At 43.0% G+C, this 23,463-nt stretch overlaps 1 protein-coding gene across 4 annotated transcripts in view; it reads right to left on the bottom strand.

The window, feature by feature from the left end:
- Positions 1-207: 207 nt before the first annotated feature.
- LOC131193115 (zinc finger protein OZF-like) overlaps positions 208-23,463 on the bottom strand; it is a 32,405-nt gene continuing 9,149 nt past the window's right edge. Inside the window, exons 1-2 of one of the 4 annotated variants that reach the window (XM_058172969.1) lie at positions 13,071-13,161; positions 208-5,439 (exon numbers count right to left, since the gene is read on the bottom strand). In XM_058172969.1, coding sequence (XP_058028952.1) covers positions 3,597-5,285 — 1,689 coding nt within the window. In that variant the 5' untranslated portion in view covers positions 5,286-5,439; positions 13,071-13,161 and the 3' untranslated portion in view covers positions 208-3,596. The other 3 variants (XM_058172971.1, XM_058172972.1, XM_058172970.1) reach the window with 3 other exon arrangements.

The following is a 23,463-nucleotide window of genomic DNA, read 5'->3' on the forward strand; positions in this document are numbered from 1 at the left end:
AGAACCCTTTTAGAGCATTTTTTCTATAAGCTCTTGGGCTGAAGAGGCTGTAAAAAAATGCTTTAAAAAAAAACTTGGCCACACCCACCCAGTCACATTACCCCCCACCAAGCCAAGCCCACAGACCCAGTAGTAAAAAAAAATAAATTTTAAATTTATAATGAGGGAAAGGAAGCTGAGGAAGACAGATTAGTCATAGAGATGCAGACTGCACAAGATTACAGGTAGCTGAAAAATTGTAGTGCATTAGAAATTCTATGTGTGGAGACCTCAGCACGGAGCAAGAATTGAGAAAACAATTTTATTGTTAAATTTATTATTAAACTTATTCACTGTACATCTCGTACTTTGAGGCGACTGTCTGTCTGTCTTGCCTGGTCCTAGCGTTTATAGCAACACTGACGCTACCCAATTTTTGCATTGTCAAAAGCTACTGATAGTTCTAACACAATGCATTAGTAAAAATGAAAGATTTTCCTCTGTTCAATTTTTTCCTCACATCGCCACCACCAAGTGGATACAATAGATATGTCAGAATGCTGCTTTCGCTCAGGAGCCATCAAAGAGGAACAAGCAGGCACCTCCAAGAAAATGAGATCACAGCAGGAATTGCTAATAAAACTTTTAGATCCTATCATCAAAGCCAGGATCCTTTTTCTCCTCAACTCAATATTCCTACAGCTCTTTTCCATCAGATTCATCTGCAAGGCTTTTTCATCTGAAATTTTAACATTGCTATTTTCATTGGGCCTTGTGTCTATCCCTACATGTCCCTCATCCATCAAACACTTAACTTTTGGAGACCTCCTGGAGGCAGCCATCATTTTCAGTGCACCCACAATCCCTTAATGAAGCAGAGCAGTTTCTCCCTCTCCCCACGTGACAATTACTCAGAAGCAGTCGCTATTTTGGCCCTGAGGCAGATGTAACAAAATGGCAGCTGCTTCCACAAGTCCATCACATGGCCCAGGGTTGAATTTTAGGCACACTGAAAATAACGGCTGCTTCCAGGACATAGCCAGGTGGCCCTGGGATGCGTGTCCTGGGCTTCTTCACCAACTTGAGGTTCAGAGACCTTCAAAGGTTATGGAGGAGGCTGTGAGGCCTAGTGGAGTGGGAGTCAGGCCTAAGTCTTGCGGGGACCCCATGGGAGTGAAAAGGCCTGTGAGGGAGGGAAGGGGTTGGGGTAGAGGAGGCCGTTGGAAGGCAAGCCTGGGCCTGTGCTATGCCCCCAACCCTGAAGTAACCACTGTTCTGCTTAATGACTCACAAATTTATTTAACGGCCAAATAAGAGAGAACATAGGATTGGGGGTAGTTGCATAAGGGCCATTGCAAACATTTTCCATTTTCGTCTCCCCATCTACAGGTACAATCCTGAGACACGTTTGAGTAAAAACAATCAGGCGGAATTCAAACAGTAAATTTCTAACCTAAACTTTCAATGGGAGATCACAAACTAATTTTCAGGTTTTCTCTAAACTCATCCACTTCTGCCTCATGTGGGTTTTCTTGTGTGCAATAAGAGATGATTTACGCTTTAAGTATCGTCCACAGGCTGGACGTATAAAAGGTTTCTTCTGTGTGTAAAACTACATGATTTATAAGGTTAGAACTAGTATTAAAATCTTTCCCACAATCCGGACACTCATATAGCTTCTCTCCCGTCTGAGTCCTCTGGTGTATCAGCAAGTTGCCATTTCCACTAAAGCATTTATCACTTTGGGAGCACTTGTAGGGCTTCTCCCCTGTGTGGGTCCTTTAGTGTTTCATAAACACAGACGGGTAACTGAAACTTTTCCCACACTCTGGACACACATATGGTTTCTCTCCTGTGTGAGTCCTCCGGTGTTTTCCCAGATTAGAATGGGAACTGAACGTTTTCTCACACTCTAGACCAGTTGTCACCAACCGGTGGTCCGTGGACCATTTGTGGTCCGTGAGAAAATTTTGGTGGGCCGCAGAGAAATCTTTCCATTTCTCTCAAGAAGCCCAGCCAAGGTTTCCTGCACCGCTCATGCTTCAGCACTTTGACTCTCAGGGACAGGATGGGGTCCTTCAGGCAGTTAGCTTTGCCGCCTGTTAGCAGAGAGAAGCAGCGGGAGTCATCCTTGGCTTTGCTGTCCATTGCAGACTCTAGATCGGCCCCCTGCAAACTCTCGTCTCTCAAGGAGCGCTCGCTGAAGCGGCACGGGAAACTTTGGCTGGGCTCCTCGACAGACAAGAGTTTGTAGGGGGCCGATCTAGCGTCTGCAATGGACAGCAAAGCCAGGGTTGACTCTGTCTGCTTCTCTCTGCTGTAGTGCTTTCTGAACACGGTTTATCACTCCAAGCCGCAAGCACTCCGAGCCACAAGCGCCCCCTCATCAGTCCCCCATAGCAGCTCCCCTCCAGCGCAGGTCGAGCCCAGCGTCAGCTCTCGTATGCCAAGCTGAGCCCTTCGTCTACTTCAAGCCATCCCCCATTAGGGGGACCCCACAAAGCCCTCACCACCCCTTCCATCCTTCTGCCCCCAGCCAGCCTTTTGGATGAGGTGGAAATACTGGATCTTCAGAGGTTTGGTGGCTACGGCTGGGAAGAAAAGGAAGAAGAGCAGCAGCAGTTCCAGGAAGAGGAGGAGGAAGAAACCTGGTAGTAGGGTATCTTTGCCTGACTTTTCCTCACAAAGGCTTGTCTCTCGCCTGGCTCTTTCCCCTTCTTTTCCTGTGGCTCTTTCTGGAGGGAAAAAAAAGACCCTTCCTCTTTTTGTACCCAGCTGACGCTTTCCTAAGTTCACTTTTCCAGCGTTAGCTGCTCAAACCCCCTTTGACTGTGATTTTAAAAAAATATTATTTACATCGGCCATCCCTTTCTGACATCTCCTGTTTTCTCACTGATTTTTCCCCCAACCATAACATTCCCAAGTCCTCCATTTGCTTCCAACCTGCTTTTTTTTTTTTTGCCTGTGTAATTTAAAAACGAAGATTTAGAAACACCGGGCTTTAAAGACTTCTCTTTGTATTGGATTGGTGGATAAATCCCAGGTACGAGTATATGTGCATTTAATATGGGAATGAGTATAAATTCTTAAAAGAAACTTAGCATGAAGTGAGGGAACTGAGATTTGTTAGCTTTGCTTCCTTTGCTGCATTGCCTTGGTTATGTTCTGCAAAAAATAATAATGGCGCACCAGTTAAAGGCGGCTGAGCCTCCCCCCGCACCAGTGGTCCACGGGATTTAAAATTATGAACTTGGTGGTCCCTGAGGATCAAAAGGTTGGGGACCCCTGCTCTAGACACTCATAGGATTTCTCTCCTGTGTAAGTCCTCAAGTATTTCATCAGGTTAGAACGGTAACTGAAACTTTTACCACAGTCCAGACACACATATGGTTTCTCTCCTGTATGAGTCCTCTGGTATTTTCGCAGATTAGAATGGGAACTGAACGTTTTCTCACACTCTAGATCAAAGGTCTTCAAACTTGGCAGCTTTAAGACTTGTGGACTTCAACTCCCAGCATGACAGCATGGTGCACCAGTTAAAGGCTGGAGAATTCTGGGAGTTGAAGTCCACAAGTCTTAAAGCTGCCAAGTTGGAAGACCTCTACTCTAGATACCAACTACAATTTCTCCCCTGTGTGAGTTCTCTGATGTCTTATCAGGTTGGAATTCTGACTGAATCTTTTCCCACAATCGGAACATTCAAAGAGTTTCTCTCCTGTGTGAGTCCTGTGGTGTGTCACCAGGTGGGAATTCTGACTGAAACTTTTCCCACAATCAGGACATTCAAATGGTTTCTCTCCTGTGTGAGTCCTGTGGTGGGTCACCAGGTCAGAATTCTGACTAAAACATTTCCCACAATCAGAACATTCAAAGGGTTTCTCTCCTGTGTGAGTCCTCCGGTGTTTCATCAGGTGAGAACAGTAACTGAAACTTTTCCCACACTCTGAACAGTCAAAGGGTTTCTCTCCTGTGTGAGTCCTCTGGTGTCTTACCAGGTGGGAATTCTCACTGAAACTTTTTCCACAATCAGAACATTCAAAGGGTTTCTCTCCTGTGTGAGTTCTCTGATGTCTTACCAGGTTGGGATTGTGACGGAAACTTTTCCCACAATCAGAACACTGAAAGGGTTTTTCTCCTGTGTGAGTTCTCTGATGTCTTACCAGGCTGGAATTGTAACTGAAACTTTTTCCACAATCAGGACATTCAAAGGGTTTCTCTCCTGTGTGAGTCCTCTGATGGCTCACCAGGTCAGAATTCTGACTAAAACTTTTCCCACATTCAGGACATTCAAAAGGTTTCTCTCCTGTGTGAGTCCTCTGGTGTATCATCAAGCCATAATTAAGACTAAAACATTTCCCACAATCGGAACATTCAAACGGTTTCTCTCCTGTATGAGTTCTCTGATGTAACACTAGGTTGGAATTGTAACTAAAACTCTTCCCACAATCAGAGCATTCATAGGGTTTCTCTCCAGTGTGAGTCCTCAGATGTCTCACGAGTTGTGAATTTCCAATGAAACATTTCCCACAATCAGAACATTCAAAGGGTTTCACTTCTGTGTGACTCCTCAGGTGTCTCACGAGGTGGGAATTTATAATGAAACTTTTCCCACAATCAGGACAGTCATACGGTTTCTCCCTGATGTGAGTCCTCTGATGATTCCTCAGGTTGGAATTCTGACTGAATGTTTTTCCACAATCAGGACATTTAAAAGGTTTCTCACCTGTGTGAGTTCTCTGATGATTTACCAGGCTGGAATTGTAACGGAAACTTTTTCCACAATCAGGACATTCAAAGGGTTCCTCTCCTGTGTGAGTTCTCTGATGGCTCACTAGGTCAGAATTCTGTCTAAAACTTTTCCCACATTCAGGACATTTAAAGGGTTTCTCTCCTGTGTGAGTCCTCTGGTGTATCACCAGGGCATAATTTTGACTAAAACTTTTCCCACATTCAGGACATTCAAAGGGTTTCTCTCCTGTGTGAATTCTCTGGTGTATCATCAGGTTGGAATTCTGACTGAAGCTTTTCCAACAATCAGGACATTTAAAGGGTTTCTCTCCAGTGTGAGTCCTCAGGTGTATCACCAGGCTGCTGTACCAACTGAAACATTTCCCACAATCAGGACAGTCAAAGCGTTTCTTTCCTGTGTGAGTCCTCTGGTGTCTCATGAAGTTGGAATTTCCAATGAAACGTTTCCCACAATCAGGACAGTCATATGGCTTCTCCCTGGTGTGAGTCCTCTGATGCATCACTAAATTGCCATTTTTGCTAAAGCATTTACTGCATTGGGAACACTTGTAGGGCATCTCTCCTGTGTGGGTCCTTTCATGAACCAAAAAGGAGCAGTTCTGACCTGAGCTTTTACCACATTCAGATAATTTGTGTCTGCTTTTCTTCAGAGTGTATTCTCCCCTGCATAATCACAATAGGCACATCTATGGAGCTTGGCATCATCTTTGTCTGTAAGATTCAAATGAAAATGTAGCTTTTATTGTTTGTAAAAGGGTTGCAGAAGATGTGAAAAAGAGAAGTATACATTACAATGAAAAAACAAACATGCGGCAATGTTAAGAATAATATTATACATTAATTGTGACTCATTTGACTACCGGGATCCAAGGGCCATTAGCCTTTCAATCATGAAATTCACCTGTTGACTTATGTCAGTCACAAATTCACAAAGGGTTATCACCCAATACAGTTATGCAGAAAAACAAAGTACACCCTCTTTCTTCCATAGGTATGATGAGGCTAAGCAGCAGCCCAGTGATCCTAATCCTAATCAAGTGCTCTTGTTGAATTATCATCAGCAAGCGTGACTGTATCTATAAAAGCCAAAGTTCTAGGAGTTTGCTGCTCTCCGGCATTGAGGTTGTGTTAAATGCCAAAGAGTAAAGATGTCAATGGGGACCTTAGAGAAGCAATTGTTGCTACTCATCTATAGTGCATTCAGAAAGCATTCAGATCAGGGTTGAAATGCTCCCGAATCGGACTGGATCGTACAATCTGGTAATGATCGTGGCCGGTAGTTCGGCGATCCAGTAGTGATGACGGAGCAAAGCTCCGCTCACCCGCCCGGGGCATTGTTATTTCCTGGTTTTAACCAGGAAGTAATGTGTTTTTTAAACTTCTGCGCATGCGCAGCTTTTGTCTGTGCGCGTATGTGATGCGCTTGGTGTGTGCACTTCCGTACCAGTAAGGAGGGTAAGTAGATTTCACCCCTGATTCAGACCCCCTTCATTTTGTCAATACTGCAGCCTGATTTTACAGTTGTTGAAATCCATTTTTTTCTCATTAATCTACACTCAGTACAACATCATGACAAAATGAAAACAGAAGTACTGAGTGTAGATTAATGAGAAAAAAAATGAATTTCAACCACTGTAGAATCAGGCTGCTCCATAACAAAATTGACAAAAGTGAAGGGCCCCCGAATACTTTGCGAATGCACTGTAGATGAGCAGCAACAATTGCTGCTCTAAGGTCGCCGCTGACAATTGGCAATCTTCCCAGGAGTGGAAGATCCAGCAAGTTCACCCCAAGTTCAGAACGTGCAACGCTCAGAGAAATTACAATAAATCCAAGCATTACATCTCAGATTCTACAGGTCTCATTTAGCTTGTGAAATGTTAAAGTTCATGACAGTACACTAGAAAAAGACTGAACAAGTATGGTTCATTTGGAAAGGTTGCCAGGACAAAGTCTCTTCTTTCTAAAATGACATAGAAGTCTGACATCTGAGGTTTGCAAAATTACTTCTGAACAAATAACAAGACTTCTGGAACACTGTCCTTTGGAGAGACGAAACCAAAGTGGAGATGTTTGGCTATAATGCACAGTGCCACATTAGATGAAAACCAAACACAGCATTTCAGCACAAACATCTCATACCAACCATCAAGCACAGTGATGAAGTGGTGATGATTTGGGCTTCTTTTGCAGCCACAGGACCTGGACACCTTGCACTATGTGAGTCTCCTATGACTCCTCTCTATACTAAATTATTCTATAGACAAATGTCAGGGCATCTGTTAAACAGCTAAAGCTTGGCTAACAGAGGATTATGTAACAGGACAATGATTGCAAGCTCACCAACAAATCTACAACAGAATGGCTGAAAAAGAAAAGAATCAAGGTGTTGCAACTGCAGTCAAAGTCTAGACCTCAACCTGATTGAAATGCTGTGGCAGGAACTCAAGAGAGCTGGGCATAAACAAATGCCTATAAGCCTCAATGAACTGAAGCAATGTTGTAAAGAAGAGTGGGCCAAAATTCCTCCATAGCAATGTTACAGACTGATAAAGTCATACAGAAAACAATTACTTCCAGTTATTGATGCTAAATGTGGCTCTACAAGATGTTAATCATAAGCCTTTTTCACACAAGGCTTCTCTATTTTGGCTTTTTTTTTTGTAGAATAAATGGTGACATGATATGTCAAGCATCATTGTAGAACAAAGTAGAACAAAGTCAAACTAGAGTCTTGGACTTTAAGAGAGCTAATTTCAATAAACTTAGAGAGAGCTTGAGAACGATTCAATGGATGAGAATCCTAAGGGGGAAAACAACTCAAGAAGCTTGGGAAATTTTGAAAACTGAGATTATAAAAGCGCAGTCTAGCACAATACCAATGAAGAAGAAAAATAATAGAAACCAGCTTGGATGCATAAAGAACTATCTGACAAATTGAAAGACAAAAAGGACAAATATAAAAAGTGGAAAGAGGGGCAAATAACTAAGGCAGAATATCAGCAAATAGCCCGAGCCTGTAAAGATGAAGTGAGGAAAGCTAAGGCTCACAATGAACAAAGGCTAGCGACAAAAGTAAAAAATAACAAAAAAAGCTTCTTCCAACATGTTAAAAACAAGAAAAAAGTCAAGGAAACAATTGGCCCATTGCTGGGAGAAAGTGGCAAGAAGATGACAAGCAACAGGAGAAAGCAGATCTACTTAACTCATTTTTGCATCTGTCTTTACACAAAAGGAAAAACAATCCAACCTATCAAAAACAGCACTACAAAAAACAGATTAGAAACACAAGTTAAAATAGGGAAGAAAATGGTAAGTGAACACCTGTCTATCCTAGACGAGTTCAAATCACCAGGACCGGATGGATTACACCCCAAGGTTCTGAAGGAACTGGCAGACGTGATCTCAGAACCACTGAACTATATCTTTCAAAGATCCTGGAGCACAGGGGAGCTGACAGAGGACTGGAAAAGAGCTGATGTAGTTCCCATCTTCAAAAAAGGAAAAAAAACCAGATCCAGGAAACTACAGACCTATCAGCCTGACCTCAATACCGGGGAAGATTCTGGAAAAGATAATCAAGCAACGAATCACCAAACACCTAGAAGCAAACAAAGTAATAACCAAAAGCCAACATGGGTTTGTCAAAAACAGATCATGCCAGACTAATTGCATTCTTTGACAAAATGACATAATTAGTAGACCAGAGGAATGCTGTCGATATAATTTACTTGGACTTCAGTAAAGCATTTGATAAAGTAGACCATAACCTACTACTAGATAAAGTAGAAAAATGTGGGTTAGACAGCACCACCACCAGATGGATTCGTAACTGGCTGACCAACCGCACTCAACGTGTAGTCCTCAACGGAACTACATCCACATGGAGGGAAGTATGCAGTGGAGTACCCCAAGGCTCTGTTTTAGGCCCAGTACTCTTTAACATCTTCATCAATGACTTGGACGAGGGGATAGATGGGGAACTCATCAAATTTGCAGATGACACCAAGCTGGCAGGAATAGCCAACACTCCAGAAGATAGGCTCAAGTTACAGAAAGATGTTGACAGACTTGAACATTGGGCGCTATCTAACAAAATGAAATTCAACAGTGAAAAAAGTAAGGTTCTACATTTAGGCCAAAAAAACAAAATGCACCAGTACCGTATATGTGGTACCTTGCTCAATAGTAGTACCTGTGAGAGGGATCTTGGAGTCCTAGTGGATAACTATTTAGATATGAGCCAGTAGTGTGCAGCAGCTGCTAAAAAAGCCAACACAGTTCTGGGCTGCATAAACAGAGGGATAGAATCAAGATCACGTGAAGTGGTAGTGCCACTTTATAATGCCTTGGTAAGGCCGCACTTGGAATATTGCATCCAGGTTTGGTCGCCACGATGTAAAAATGATGTTGAGACTCTAGAAAGAGTGCAGAGAAGAGCAACAAAGAGGATTAGGGGACTGGAGGCTAAAACATATGAAGAACGGTTGCAGGAACTGGGTATGTCTAGTTTAATAAAAAGAAGGACTAGGGGAGACATGATAGCAGTGTTCCAATATCTCAGGGGTTGCCACAAAGAAGAGGGAGCCAAACTATTCTCCAAAGCACCTGAGGGTAGAACAAGAAGCAATGGGTGGAAACTGATCAAGGAAATAAGCAACTTAGAACTAAGGAGAAATTTCCTGACAATTAGAACAATTAATAAGTGGAACGACTTGCCTGCAGAAGTTGTGAATGCTCCAACACTGGAAATTTTTAAGAAAATGTTGGATAACCATTTGACTGAGATGGTGTAGGGTTTCCTGCCTGGGCAGAGGGTTGGACTAGAAGGCCTCCAAGGTCCCTTCCAACTCTGTTGTTATGTTGTGTTGTGTTGTGTTGTGTTGTGATGTGATGTGATGTGATATGATATGATATATTATTCACCAGACGGTCAACACAGAAATCAGACTGACTATGTGCTCTGCAGCCAAAGATGGAGAAGCTCTAACGGTCAGTAAAAACAAGACCAGGAGCTGACTGTGGCTCAGATCATGAGCTTCTCCTTGCAAAATTTAGGTTTCAATTGAAGAAAGTAGGAGAAAGCACTAGGTCACTCAGGTATGAACTAAATCATATCCCTGTTGAATATACAGTAGAGGTGACAAATATATTTAAGGAATTAGATCTGATAGAGTGCCTGAAGAACTATGGACGGAGGTTCGCAACATTGTACAAGAGGTAGCAACTAAAACCATCCCAAAGAAAAAGAAATAAAAGAAAGCAAAATAGCTGAGAAAAGAAGGGAAGTGAAGGGCAAGGGAGAAGAGAAATATACACCCAATTGAATGCAGAATTTCAGAGAATAGCTAGAAGAGATAAGAATACCTTCTTAAATGAACAGTGCAAAGAAACAGAGAAAAACAATAGAATAGGGAGGACCAGAGATCTCTTCAAGAAAATTGGAGATATGAAGGGAATGTTTCATGCAAAGATGGGTATGATAAAGGACCAAAATGGCAGGGACCTAACAGAGGCAGAAGAGATTAAGAAGTGGAGGCAAAATTACACAGAAGAACTATACAAGAATGAGCTTAACGTCCCTGATAACCATGTTGGGGTGGTCACTGACCTCGAGCCAGACATCCTAGAATGTGAAGTCAAATGGGCCTTAGGAAATCTGAGCAACAACAAAGCTAGGGGAGATGACAGTATTCCAGCTGAGCTATTCAAGATCTTAAAAGACGATGTGCTAAAAGTGCTACACTCAATTTGCCATCAAATTTGGAAAACTCAACAGTGGCCACAGGACTGGAAAAGGTCAGTTTGTATTCAATTCCAAAGAAAGGCAATACCAAAGAATGTTCAAACTACTGCACCATTGCACTCATTTCACATGCTAATAAAGTTACAGTATGCTTAAAATCCTACAAGCCAGGCTCCAGCAGTATGTGGATCGAGAACTACCAGAAGTACAGGAAGGATTTCGTAGCGGCAGAGGAACTAGAGATCAAATTGCCAACATACGCTGGATCACGGAGAAAGCTAGGGAGTTCCAGAAAATCATCTACTTCTGCTTCATTGATTATGCTAAAGCCTTTGATCGTGTGGATCACAACAGACTGTAGTAAGTTCTTAAAGAGATGGGAGTACCAGACCATCTTATTTGTCTCTTGAGAAACCTATACGCAGGTCAAGAAGCAACAGTGAACAACCGATTGGTTCAAAATTGGAAAAGGAGTCTGGCAAGGCTGTATACTGTCATCCTGCTTATTTAACTTATATGCAGAGCACATCATAAGAAAGGCGGGGCTAGATGAATCAAAAGTTGAAATTGCTGGGAAAAATATCAACAACCTCAGATATGCAGAAAGAGCCTCTTGATGCGGGTGAAGAAGGAGAGTGCAAAAATTGGCTTGAAACTCAACATTAAGAAAACTAAAATCATGGCATCCGGCCCTCTCAATTCCTGGCAGATAGATGGTGAAGAAATGGAGGTAGTGACAGATTTCACTTTCCTGGGCTCCAAGATCACTGCAGATGGGGACTGCAGCCAAGAAATTAAAAGACACTTGCTCCTGGATAGGATGCTATGGCAAATCTAGACAGCATACTAAAAAGCAGAGATGTCACCCTGCCAACAAAGTGCATATAATCAAGGCTATGGTTTTCCCAATTGCAATGTATAGCTATGAAAGTTGGACCATAAGAAAGGCTGAGCACCAAAGAATTGAGGCCCTTGAACTATGGTGCTAGAGAAGACTCCTGCGAGTCCCTTGGACTGCAAGGTGATCAAACCGGTCAGTCCTAGAGGAGATCAACCCTGACTGCTCTTTAGAAGGCCAGATCCTGAAGATGAAACTCAAATACTTTGGCCACCTAATGAGAAGGAAGGACTTACTGGAGAAGAGCCTGATGCTGGGAAAGATTGAGGGCAAAAGAAGAAGGGGACGACAGAGAATGAGGTGGCTGGATGGAGTCACTGAAGCAGTAGGCATGAATGTAAATGGACTCCAGAGGATGGTAGAGGAATAGAAGGCCTGGAGGAACGTTGTCCATGGGGTTGCTATGGGTTGGACATGAATTCTCAACTAACAACAGCAACAACAATTGTTCATCTGAGGTTGTGTTAACCTATCTTTAATAATTGCTAAGGACCAGATGGTTTTTACTGTATTCTATTATGTAAAACCATACAACTCAAAGAGGTGTACTTTCTTTTTTACATGGCTGCATATCTGGAAGTGCAGACAGATAATCTGGGTTAGATTATCCAATTGTAGATATATGCATACAGAGAGAAGTACAAATACACGAATTTACAAATGTATATATGTGGAAAGTCCATGTGTTTTCAACCTGAAAAATGTCCTAAAATGGTTACAGTCCAACATTTCTGAGTTAATTTTAGAGATGTGGGGGTTTTAACTGATGAAATGATGCCTAAAGCCTCTGCAAGATTTGAAGCACCACGTTTGCCCTTTAAACAAATAACTGTGGCTTGTTAAAGACAAATTACACAGAACTTGCAACTTCCTACCAGTATTCCCATTGATTTTATTTGACAGAGGATAGCTGGAAAGGTCACTAATGGGGTTTATGAAGGTGGAATGCTGCAACCATCATCAATGTGCAGCCGTTGGCAATATCTCAATTGGTGCAACTCCTTTTCCTCCATCTTCATATCCACAGGAACTTCTGAAATGCGGTCACTGAATGTGCTACGATGGCCACAAATTTGTGTACAAGATGAATGTATGCTTTTACAGTGCCATTGTAATTTTGAAGGCTCCAGGAACAAGTGGTAAGTGAGGACCACCTATACAACTAAACATCCCAATAAGTCCCCAATAGCTTTTTTTTTTTTACAAAGCACAGTTTAACCCGCTTAACGCATGGATAGCGCACCAATAGGAAATATTGTGCTTGTAGACTTAGAAGGAAGAAAGCAGATGCAGATCAGTCCAATATTGTTGCCAAGAAAACAGCAAGTCCGTAACAGAATAACAAGAGTTGGAAGTGACTTGGAGGTCTTCTATAGTCCAATTCCTTGCTCAGGCAGGAGACTCTATGTTAGTCCGGACTAATTGATGTCCAATCTCTTCTTTAAGACCTTAAGTGATCTAGCACCCAAAACTTCTGGAGGGAAGCTGTTCCTAAGGAATTAACCTTAACTTGAAGGAGACTTTTTAAATCTTCCCACCAGCAGAAAACTGCTGTCACCAGCATGCAGCACCGGTGGACTTGCATTTGGGGAGGGAAGGAACCTGCAGGAGCTGAAATCCTTCAGCCTAGTTGCTTCTCTGCTTCCACATCATGGAGGAAATCAAATAGCCCCACTTGCTCCTGGACCCTCCACTCACCTTCCACGTGCTGCTTCGACCCTGGGAAGAGCACAAAAGCGACTCGGCACACCACCTTCCTCCCATGAGTGATCCGGAAAAAGTTCGTCTCCTCCCATCCTTTCTAGCAATGCTGTACTCTATGGTTTTAACTCCTTTAAGCTCAACCACATATGCCTATTAAGGGCTTTCCAGTCACTTATATGTGACTGCCCTCTCCCGATAGGAGGCAAAAGAACACGCTTGCTTTGTCTCTATCTTCCATGTTCGTAAGAAGTTTCACTGATTAAATGCTATCAAGTCGTTTTCGACTACTAGGAACCTACCTTTGCAACTGATCCATGTGAAATGTGACACTAAATAGCTTGTGAAGGGTAGGAATGTGCTGAGCCCTAAATGTTTATGAAATTCTTATAGAATTACATAGAATTGGAAGAGACCAACTCTCCAACCAGGAGACCCTGTACCCTTCCAGACAAATGGCTGTCCAATCATCTCTTTAAAACCCCCATTGATGGAGCATCCACAACTTCTGAGGCAAAGAATTTCCACTGATTTTCGCTGAAAGGAAATTTCTCCTTGATTCTAGGTTTGATTTCTTTTTGATAACTCTCCCTCTGTTACTCCTTGTCCTGCTCTCAGGCCCATTAGACAATAGGTCCACTCCCTTTTTTGTGTGTCAGCCCCTCAAATATTGAAAGACTGCTATGATATAACCCCAGTCCTTCTCTGTGTTAGACATATCCAGTTCCTGCAATAGTTCATGGTAGAATTTTAGTTGATAATTACAGACCAATCTCATTATATTGTGTCGCCTGCAAAGTCATGGAATCAATCATAAACCAATCCATTACCCTCTACTTAGAGACTAACAACCTACTCTCTAACAAGCAATTTGGCTTTAGAAAAAATTTGTCCTGCAATCTGCAACTCTTACACTGCAAAAACATATGGACTTTAAAACTCAACCAGGATAAATCAATAGATGCAATTTATATGGACTTCTGTAAAGCCTTCGATTCAGTGGTACACAACAAACTACTTCTAAAACTAAAATCTTATGGCATTTCCGGATTCCTGCATAAGTGGATAGCTGCGTTCCTATCAAACAGGCAACAAGTAGTCAAAATAGGGAATGCCTTATCTAACCCTGCACCTGTTAGCAGCAGTGCCCCCCAAGGTAGCGTTTTAGAACCCACACTCTTTATTCTTTACATAAATGACTTTTGTGATATTATAAGCAACTGCGTTCTCTTCGCTGCTGATGTAAAACTATTCAACACTATTGACAATGCTGCTACTCTACAAAAAGACCTTGACTATAGTTCAGAATGGTCAAACAATTGGCAACTCCAAATCTCAACCAACAAATGCTCTGTCTTACACATTGGCAAAAAAGATCAGAACACAAAATACAAGCTGGATGGATACGACCTAACAGACGACCCTCACTCTGTGTCAAAGACCTTGGAGTACTTATCTCAAATGATCTAAGTGCAGAGCTCATTGTAACAGCATTGCTAAAAAAGTATTAAGGGTTGTTAATCTAATTGTGCGTAGTTTCTTCTCCGGTAATATTGAACTGCAAACTAGGACATACAAAACTTTTGCCAGACCAATTCTTGAATTCAGCTCATCTGTCTGGAACCCACAGTGCATATCAAACATTAATACAATTGAATGAGTCCAAAAATATTTCATGAGAAGAGTCCGCCACTCCTCTACTCACAACAAAATACCTTATGCCACCAGACTTGAAATTTTGGGCTTAGACAACTTAGAACTTAGCCGACTTCAGTCTGACCTAAGCATAGTACATAAAATTATCTGCTACAATGTCCTACCTGTCAATGAATATTTCAGCTTCAACCAAAACAATACACGAGCACACAATAGATACAAACTTAAAGTGAACCACTCCAAACTCGATTGCAGAAAATATGACTTCAGCAAGAGTGGTCAATGCCTGGAATGCACTACCTGACTCTGTGGTTTCATCCCAAAACCCTCAAAATTTTAACCTAAGACTGTCTACTGTTGACCTCGCCACATTCCTAAAATGTCTGTAAGTGGCATGCATAAGAGTACCAGTATGCCTACCGTCCCTGTCCTAATGTTCCCTTTATTTGTATTCATTTTATATATTCAATTCATGCTTATATTTATATATACAGTATTATTTAATATGTACTTGACAAATAAATAAATAAATAAAAATAAAAATGTGAAACTACTTAGCTTTAGTGGTGGGTTACTACCGGTTCGCACCCGTTCACGCAAACATTAGGAAAAATATGGCCAAGGTTGCCAAACCGTTAACGATGACCGGGTGGCCATGCCCCTGAACCGGTCTCCCGGTCGCCACTCACTTGCCCCAACTGCCATGTTCATCACTGCCATGTTTTTCATACACGTGCATCCCATTGCCTTACAAGTCCAATGGGATGCACATGCGCGAAGAACATGGCAACAACGGCAGCAGCTTTTTCCACCAGTTTTCCACCTTTTCAGTGGCTTCTTTGTCAGCTGCTTTCCAGCAGCGGCAGCTGGCTGGGGGACACCGAAAACTCTGGTCAGCTTGCCTTCTGGACTCTGGATCAGTTGTCACAGAAGGTAAGCAGTCGGGGGAGGGAGAGCTGGCAGAGCGGGTGTTGCAATGCGCGCGGGGAAGAAGGGAAGCACGCAGGAGATACTAGCTGAAGCAGTTGGTGTGAGCTTAGATGGACTCCAGAGGATGGTAGAGGACAGGAAGGCCTGGAGGAATGTTGTTCACGGGGTTGTGATGGGTTGGACACGACTTTGCAACTAATAACAATAGATCCCTCTCACAGTTTACTGCTGTTGGGAAAGGTACAACCTCTTTCAAAGGTGCTTTTTTTAAAGCGGCTTCAGATAACTTCAGGTTAACAGAGTTGGAAGGGACCTTATAGGTCATCTAATCCAACCCCCACACTGCTCAAGCAGGAGACTCTATACCATTTCTGACAAATGCCAGTCCAATCTTTTCTTGAAAGTCTCAAGTGATGAAGCTCCCACAACTTCCGAAGGCAAGCTGTTCCATTGGTTGATTATTCTCACTGTCAGAAAGTTCTTCCTTATTTCTAGGTTGAATCTCTCCTTGGTCAGTTTCCAACCATTATTCCTTGTCTGGCCTTCAGGTGCTTTGGAAAATAGCTTGACCCCCTCCTCTCTGTGGCAGCCCCTCAAATATTGGAACACTGCTGCCCAAAACTAGATGCAGTACTCTAGGTGTGGTCTTACTAGGGCAGTGATGGCTAACCTTTTTGCCATTGCGTGCCAAGAGTGGGGGCGGGGGGGTTGCGCGCATGCTCACACCCATAATTCTATGCGCCCCAGCCAGCGGTGAAATACTACTGGTTCAGACTGGATCGGGAGAATCAGGAGCGGAGATTGGGAATGGTTCGCTATACCAGTAGCAATTGCTGGCTCCCACGCCCCAAAACTGGTCCAAGGCCCACAGCCCTGCCATGTTTCTCTGCCTTCCATGCTGCCAAACTCATTGTTTGGAGCATCTAAGGAAATGTCTTCCAACTCTTCAAGATCAACTTTAAGAGCTCCGAAAAGCTGACAGCAAAAGTAGCAGCAGCAGGGGCGACGGATATGTTTGTGTGTGTCCCTCCTCGGTCCTCCTCTCCCAGGTGACAGCCAGGGCTTCGCTGCCTCCTCTTTTCCTAAGAGGGGTGGTGTCTGCCTCCAAATCCTTGCAGAGTGATGGAGACACATACACATGCCCCTGTCGCCCTGCTGCCACTGCTTTTGATGCCAGCTTCTTAAAGTCGATCTTGAAGAGCTGGAAGATGTTTCCTTAGAACACCAAATGTCAGCAATGTAAGGAAACGTCTTCTTACACCTTGTCCTCCCCATTCCCCCACCTTGTTTTTCCATTTCTGTGCCTGGATTCCACTTCTTACACCTTGTCCTCCACATTCCCCCCCACCTCGTTTTTCAATTTTTGTGCCTGGATTCTGCTTCTTATACCTTCTCCTCCCCATTCCCCCCCTCATTTTTCAATTTCTGTGCCTGGATACTGCTTTTTACACTTTCTCCTCCCCATTCCTCCCTCATTTTTCCATTTCTGTAACTGGATTCTGCTTCTTACACCTTCTCCTGCCCATTCCCTCCATTATTCCATTTCTGTGCCTGGATTCTGCTTCTGCAAGAGAAGGCTTCGATGTTTGCTTGAGTGACAGAGGGAAACTCAAAGCATTGGAGGCTTCAGAAGGGCAGAATGTATTTCAAAAGTGCAGCTCCTGGCTTTAACAGTGAGAAACCAAGTCAAGTTGGCCACGCCCATCCGGTCACATGACCACCAAGCCACGCCCATCAAGCCAGGCCCACAGAACCAGTAGCAAACATTTCTACATTTCACCCCTGGCCCTGCCTGCATGCATGCGCATGCGACCCCCCCACCCCCACTCCTGGCACACGATGGCCTGGTAGGCCCGTTTTTCTCTCTCACCTGGCTCCAGAGCCTCTCTCTGAGTCTGGGGAGGGCAAAAACGGCCTTCCCCACCCCCCAGAGGCCCTCTGGAGACCAGAAACGTTCTGTTTGCCAACTTCTGGTTGGACAGGAAGTGACTTTTTTGCTGTCTCCAGCCTCCAGAAACTCCTAGAGAGGCTCTGGAGACTGTGGACAGCAAAAAATGGAGCTGAGCTTGCATGCCCACTGATATGACTACATGTGGCACCTGTGGCGGTTGTAGAAAAAATGCTTTTAAAAGTAAAAAAAAAAAAGTTGGCCATACCTACCCAGTCACTTTACCCCCCCAAGCCACGCCCACAGAACCAGTAGTAACAAATTTTACATTTCACCACTGAAGTGTAGCCTTACTACTACAGTAGAATGCAGTACTGACACTTCCTGTGATCTTGATACTATCCCTCTGTTGATGAAGACTAGGACCGTATTGGCTTTTTCTGCAACTGCAGTACACTGCTAGCTCATATTTGAGGTGATTATTCACTGGAACTCCTAGATCCCTCTCACAGTTACTGCCATTGAGCCAAGTATAACCTCTTCTGTAGATGTTGTGATAAACAGTTCAAGTTCGCATATGGAACTACCTGGGACAATAATTTGAAAGTAGCAAAGAATTTTATTAACGTATTTGCAAATACGGGTGCAACAAAGGTGAATGGGTGACAAGGCATAGGTCAGTCCTTTTATCCTCTACACAGAATCATTTCCCCCCTCCCCTTTTCCTGTTTAAAGCATGCAGCTTATGGCTCTCCCCAAAGCCCCCATTTGCTGTTTTTCAGCACAGCATCCTGTCAAAGCGCTCAATCTATATCCCCCCTACCCCTTGCCTGTTTAAAGCTTCACAGTTTTAACCAACTTCTACTTAGCATAAGCTCTATTGCTCCTTTTGTTCCCTGCTTGCGGTTACAGCTGGCACCTTGCTTGCTAGGCTTGTGGTTTGACATTTAGCTTTTTATCTTTTTCATGTTTTTAAAGACAGCTTAATAAGTGATTGGATTCAAGTAATTTAACAACCATTTTTTCCTAGTGAAAGGTTGGGTTGGTATGGCTGGTAGGGGTGGGTGGGTCATGTGACTGAGTGGGCGTGGTCAACTCGATGTCACTCATGGCAAGGTAGGGCAGTGCAGGAGGGCTGATGTTGCAGAGACAGGGCGGATTTCCTACGTACCACTCCAAGCCCCTTCCCCCTCCCATGACAAAAGAAAAGCCCATATAAAGATTGCGACTGCCTGCCTAGCTCATGCTAGCAAAAGGACACTAGGGGAAAAAAAGAGAAGGGCTGATGGAAATGCCCCGTTTTCCGCCTCCATTTTGTCACCTTCTGATAAGCAAAGTCAACGAGAAAGCCAGATTCACTTTACAAATGTGTTACTAAGTGACTTCCGGGTGGCGCCACCTTTCTCGCTGGGTGCTAATTTATGGCACTCCACACTGAATATGGTAAAAGCCGGTGAAAACAGCAACAAACAGCTGTTCCCGGCTTCAATTTCCCTCTTTGGTTGAAAGAGAGAGAAAGAGCAAGGGGGGGATAGTGGTAGATTCCCCTAGGGGCTTTGTTTTTGTTATGCAAAGTCCCGAAAGGTCGAATCCCTTTGAATCCTCCCTTAATCTCCAGTATTCAGTGCGCTTCTGCAAAAGCAGGAAAAGAGGAAGGTGTCCACTTCTGCTAACAACTGATTTCTTTTTGTGGATTTCTAAAAGCAAACGGAAGAAGCATGAGTGAACAATTATTGGTTTGCAAGTATTTTTGATTTCCTGACTTCCACCTTTTTTAAAAAAAGAGAAATCTTTTTCTTCCCCTTCTTTTAATTGCTTAAAATGGCGTTTGAGAGCAACTGAAGGCAGAGCAATACATCAAAGGGAGCCTTGCTGCGGAATCGAAACTGAATGGAGATTTTATCTTATTGTGTTGGACTGTGGATTGTTGGATTATATTACGTTGTTTAAGTATTTCACAAGGGGATTCTCAGCAGGAACTTTGTCATGAAGGTTCTTTCAGAAGAATGGATTCGTGACTTTATACAGGATTACACAGAAAGTATGTATTTAATTATTCAAAAATACGAATTGATAAAAAATGGGGACGTTTTGGATGAGAGCTTGGAGGAAATTAACCAGTGCAACCACTTGGAAAATAGAATGGAGGAGATACAAACAAAAGTGGATAAATATGAAGATATGATCGTGAATAAACAAGTTGATGTAAAGAAGTTTTTTTTTAAATAGTTTGGATGAAATGCCTGAATTTGTGCTACAGGAGGCTGTCTCCCGAATCTAAAAAACTCACAGGGTTAATGTTTTCCAAGAGTTCTCTTTTTGGACTGATGGAATATATGACAGTAATTTGTGGATTCTTGGACATAAGGAACTACTAGGAAATATTGTGACTGACTTTTCAAAAGGAGTAATGAAGGAAAGACAGAGATTAATGCATCAAAAAAAATGGCAAGAGACAAAAGTATTATCCTTGAAACAAGGTTTTTTTGAAATATTAACAGACAAAAATATTAGTGTCCCGGAAAGACAAATTCTGAGGAAGATCTGGAAGAAATGGGTTGATTATATGTTTTATATCTATTATAAAAGACTAGATATTTGGATCTATACTGGATTTTGACGAAGAAGGACTAAAGTTGAATAGATATTGTAATTTTCTGTATTGAAATTTTATAATGTGTTGCACTGAATTTTAAATAGAATATTCTCAAAAGATCTTATGTAAGAAAGACCTGGGGGGGAAATTATATAGTTATAGAAGCTATGAGGGAGATATTTTTTGAATTGGATTGGATTTTTATGCTTTAGCTGGTTTTAAATACTTTAGGATTAATTTGTTCTATTGATTTATATATTTTATTACTGTTAATTGTTAATTTATTTTTATTTTTTTATTTTTATTTTTTGAAGGATTTTGGTTATGTTAGGAGGAAGTCAGAGCTAGAGAGGGAAAATTGGCATAATAGTTTTGGGGAAAATTTTTCTTAGCATATGTTTGTTTTATTTTTAACTATATCTTGTGCTTGTTCCGGGAAGTCAGGGGGGAGGAGGTATTAGTGAAGGGAGGGGTTGGGGAAAGGCGGATTTTTTGTAAAACTTTTTGAATAAAAAAAAAAGTTAGCTGCAATAATTCATTTAATAATTGCGGCAAGAAACATAAAATGGGTAAGGCTCACTTAATAACTTTCTTTTTAGCAAGAGTTTTCTCTTCCTTGTCTGTCACCTGCTGGGGAAGAAGAGCGTTGTAGTTTTTTTGGAGGACGCGTAAGATTTTAATTGTGCCTTGGTTTGCTTTCCATTTTAATGCTGCCGTGAACCCTGAAGCTGACCTAACTGAAGCCATCTTGATAGCTTCAGGCAGCCCCCTGGCAGCTAGAAGGGGGGCAACCATCCATCGGGGAGAGGTGGAATTATGGGGGGACACTGAAGATGAGGAAGATAATCATGATGTCGTCCATCGGTTGAGGGCAGCCAGTAAGGATCGCAGATTGACCGAGGATCAGAAGCTGTCTTCCTCATGTATAGGCTGTGGTGGAAATCACCCGAGAGCTATGTGTCGCCATAAAAACACCATTTGCAGATGGTGTGGGAATAAGGGTCATCTAGCACAGGTTTGCCGTGCCGCATTGCCTGCCCCCCAAATAGAACAGGCTCCAATTTGTAATGGGGGGGGGAAGTGTGGCCCACTGAGACTAAGAACCCCAGAGGAGGAGTGTTTTCTATTAACACAGATGGCCCTCAATCAGAGAGGGTGAGCAATCAAACCGGGATTCCAGGAAGTAGTAAAATTTACATTACCATCTGTATTGCGGGATCACCCTGCCAGATGGAAGTGTATACAGGGTCGGCAACAACAATTGTATCCTGGCAGACCCTACAGAGATTGGTGCAATACGAAGCCGAACGGAAGCTTATCCATAGCCGGATTTGTTTGAGAGACTAACAAGGAAATAACATTCCCATTAAGGGTAGGCGAATGTTCCACGTAGAATATAAAGACTTCTCTGGGCCACTTAAATTGGTTGCTGTAAGAAGGTGCACTGCCTAACCTCCAGGGACTGGATTGGATTGCAGCTTTGGGTTAGAGATCACTGGGGTTCATAAAATCTTGGGAGAAACTGTCGGAGAGTTGAGTAAAGAGTTTGCCGATGTGTTTGATGGAAGGTTGGGAGAATATAGGGGTACCCTGATATCCTTCACTTTGGACCCCAAAGTGGCACCAGTAAGAATGAAACCGAGAACAGTGCCGTTTAATTAAAGTCCAAGGTTGATGAACAACTAGATAAATTGATTCAGCAAGGCATACTGGAACCGGTGGACCACGCCAAGTGGGAGACCCCTATTGTGACGCCAGTGAAACCAGATGGGTCAGTCCGAATTTGTAAGGATTATAAATGTACTTTGAATAGGGCTCTTCAACATGCTTATCCGCTACCAGTAGTGCAGCATTTGTTACATTCGCTGAGGGGGGGGGCAAGATCTTCACAAAGTTAGTTCTTGCCCAATCTTATCGGCAGCTCCCTGTGGATGACGCCACTGCCGAAGCAGAAACCATCATAACGCATCGGGGGGGTATCCCATTGCCGCCACTTACAATATGGGGTAAGTGTGGCCCCAGAATTGTTTCAGGGAACATTTGTTATACAGCATCCCTGGGGCTGTTCCCTATTTTGACGATGTGCTCATCTCCGCTACCAGTAGTGCAGCATTTGTTACATTCGCTGAGTGGGGGGGCAAGATCTTTGCAAAGTTAGTTCTTGCCCAATCTTATTGGCAGCTCCCTGTGGATGACGCCACTGCCGAAGCAGAAACCATCATAACGCATCGGGGGGGCATCCCATTGCCGCCACTTACAGTATGGGGTAAGTGTGGCCCCAGAATTGTTTCAGGGAACATTTGTTATACAGCATCCCTGGGGCTGTTCCCTATTTTGACGATGTGCTCATCTCTGCTACCAGTAAAATTGAATTATTTGAATGATTACGTCTAGTGTTACAAAGATTTAAAGAGGCTGGGCTAAAGGTAAAGGAAGAAAAGTGTAAAGTAGCAGTAAATCAAGTTGAGTTCCTGGGATATCTGATTGATGGGTACGGATTGCATCCCACCAAGGAGAAAGGACAAGCAATACATGCTACGTCAACACCAAAGAATAAGATGGAACTTCAGGCCTTCTTAGGGCTCCTCAATTTTGAGTGTTTTTGCGACAAAAGGCATCTGTCACCAAACCACTACATCGACTGTTGGGGGCTTAAAAGGTACTGTGGGTATGGGAGTGCAGAGAAGCAGCTGCATTTGTGGGGGTGAAGAAATTAATTTCCTCAGATAGCATCTTAGTTCAGTTTAATGAATGCCTGCTGTTCATCCTGACGTGCGATGCATCCCTGTTTGGAGTTGAGGGAGTCTTAAGTCACTGCCTTCCAAACAATTGTGACGCCCCAATAGCATTCTTTTCTAGGACGCTATCATCAGCTGAGAGGAACTATAGCCAACTTGATAAAGAGGCGTTGGCTGCGGTTGCTGGGATAAAGAGATTCCATGAATATGTTTATGGAAAGAAATTTGATTTAGTGACAGATCATAAGCCACTATTAGGACTAATTGCAGGGGACTGGAAAACACCACAAGTCCTGTTCCCAAGAATGACACGTTGGACAGAATTTTTAGCAGCATATAGTTATTGACTTATACATCGACATGGCATGGAACTGGGCCATGCTGACAGCCTAAGCCAATGCCTATTACCTAATCTAGTGGAGGATCTGGCTCCAGCAACATTGGTACTGCTGATTGAGACTATGCCATCCATACTAGTTACGAACACGGAAGTGGCAACCCAGTCGAGAAAAGATTGAACAATCATACAAGTATTCAACTGGGTGTGGAGGGGATGGCCTAAAGAGACAGTGAGTGTATAGT

The sequence above is a fragment of the Ahaetulla prasina genome, chromosome 2 (assembly GCF_028640845.1).
Source record: "Ahaetulla prasina isolate Xishuangbanna chromosome 2, ASM2864084v1, whole genome shotgun sequence".
Classification (NCBI taxonomy): Eukaryota; Metazoa; Chordata; class Lepidosauria; order Squamata; family Colubridae; genus Ahaetulla; species Ahaetulla prasina.